A 2,076-nucleotide genomic window follows, 5' to 3' on the forward strand; every position below is an offset into this window, starting at 1 on the left:
CTCTCTAAATACAATAACTTAAATTCATGTACGGACAACCTATAATTTAGCTCAACTCAATTCGTTTACATCCCTACATTTTATCAAGTATGGATCACGACGACGACAATTGACATGACCAATACCTAAGTTTGTGCAACAAAGAAACTACTCTCTTGTGTAATTTCGAACTGTTACGAAACAATTTAAGAGTAAACAAGCACGGAGTTAAACATCCCAAAAATGAGAAAATACAATAGCACTATTATAAAAGTCAATTAAAAAATATAGTAAAGATCCAATCAAAATAAGTAACTCGTATCAGCAATGTCATACATGAGAAAGAATTATCACAAAAGACATTTCCAAATTTATCCATGAAGTAAAATGGAAGTTACCATGGATATACCTGATCGCCAGAAACATTGTCAGACTCGAAACAAAATTAAGCAACAATTTTTGAGAGCCCCAAATTCCTTAAATTTAAAATCATGGATCATCAGTGAAATTTAATAAACTACAAAGTACCAAGTAAACCTGCAGAAGGCCACCGAATATATACATGTAAAACAGACCAAAAGCAGCAGCAATCGAGTCGTGGTACCCACAAAATAGATCTACCTGATGGTCACAAACTTGTTGGTACCATGTTTTGCCCAGTAAGCCTTTAGATCAATCGGGTTAACAAAGTTATAGCCTTCCGATGCGAGTTTCTCCAGAACCTTCTTGAAAGCACCTTGACTCATCTTCCGTCCAGCAATTCTTGCTCCACGTCTTTTGGTACTCATTGGTAGGGGATACATTGATAGGGTTGTGGTGCAACAGGCTGACTGCCAACCACCACATCCCCATCGATAACATTGCTGCAGAGTGCCGGTACATGAGCAAACAGGAATTGGAATACCAGAAATATCCATATCAACTCCATTTATTACAATGTCAAGATTCTTCTTTGATGTTTTGGCACGCTGAACAGAGGAGTTACCAGTTTCCTTAGGCAAAGAAAGACCTTTCTTTGATTTTTTTGCCTTGGGGGTTTTTGGAGAGGCAGCAGCTGCGGATCTCTTCTTGGAAGGGATTTCATCTTCCTTATTAACACTTGGATCCTCTACACTCACCCTTGAGTCTTTGGTTGAATCAGGTTGTTCAAGCATCTGCATGGAATGATGATTTCCCGAAGTTTCCATGAGCACTGGGTTATAAAGATTCCCCGGAAACATGTGTAAGAACTTATCTCTATGGTTTATCCAGCTGTCTCTAACATAATCCATATGTGTGACAGGTGGTTCTGTAACCATGCAATCCCGTGGATAAAATGCCCCATTCGCTGCAACCATAACAGGAGTATCACGTCCTGTAAGGAAAGGTTTAGTGTCTCGTTCGGCCACAGATGGCATGAGCTGAAGACCGAGATGCCCTTTAAGGCCAAGGGAAGGTTCATAATAACCCCAATTCCTCGTGTTCAATACTCCGTCGTCCATATAGCTACAGATAACTCCGAATTCATTAAGTCCTTTCCATAATCCAAGTTAACAATAATAGGTATTGCATTTATGATTGATAAAAATAACAAAATGTCCATAGAAACCATGCAGCAACTACAGTGAGCGCAGGAACTCAAATTGAAGCAGACCAAGTCACCAAATTTCTCTAATCATATACAATTAATACAAGAGATCAAATCATACAGACCCATTATTAGAAAATACAACCATTGATTGAAGTTACATAAAATTCCAGAAGGCTCATGTGATAATAAGCAATGAAAATTAAACTTGAGAAAATAGGTAACAAACTGCAGAAAGAAGATTCCCACTATTTCTCATGCAAATACTACAAAATGTGAATCCATCAAAGTAAAAACGGAAATCAAACGGATCTAAAACAATAACTACCAAAACCCACGAAGCAAATGAATAATATAAATTTCAAAAATCTTAAACATCCCAATAAGTGAAGATCCCCAACAAAAGTTTCAACATTTAGAATTTCAAACGCTGATCTGAAACAAAAAGATTCACAGAAAAACAGATCCATAATAACAATTAAAGTATCAAACTATAAAAATTAGAACATATTTTTCTAATTTATGCAAGA

General features: G+C 36.8%; 1 protein-coding gene across 1 annotated transcript; it reads right to left on the reverse strand.

Moving 5' to 3' along the window:
• Positions 1-276: 276 nt before the first annotated feature.
• LOC111405938 (protein BASIC PENTACYSTEINE2-like) lies at positions 277-2,070 on the reverse strand. The gene has a single exon (XM_023035057.1). The coding sequence runs from the start codon at positions 1,458-1,460 to the stop codon at positions 597-599; it is 864 nt and encodes a 287-aa protein (XP_022890825.1). The 5' UTR covers positions 1,461-2,070; the 3' UTR covers positions 277-596.
• Between the last annotated feature and the right edge of the window lie 6 nt (positions 2,071-2,076).

This window comes from Olea europaea, chromosome 12 (genome assembly GCF_002742605.1).
Source record: "Olea europaea var. sylvestris chromosome 12, O_europaea_v1, whole genome shotgun sequence".
Taxonomy (NCBI): Eukaryota; Viridiplantae; Streptophyta; class Magnoliopsida; order Lamiales; family Oleaceae; genus Olea; species Olea europaea.

Excerpts from the sequence above, each read along its gene's own strand:
- LOC111405938 (XM_023035057.1), bottom strand. The coding sequence starts at position 1,460 with ATGGACGACGGAGTATTGAACACGAGGAATTGGGGTTATTATGAACCT.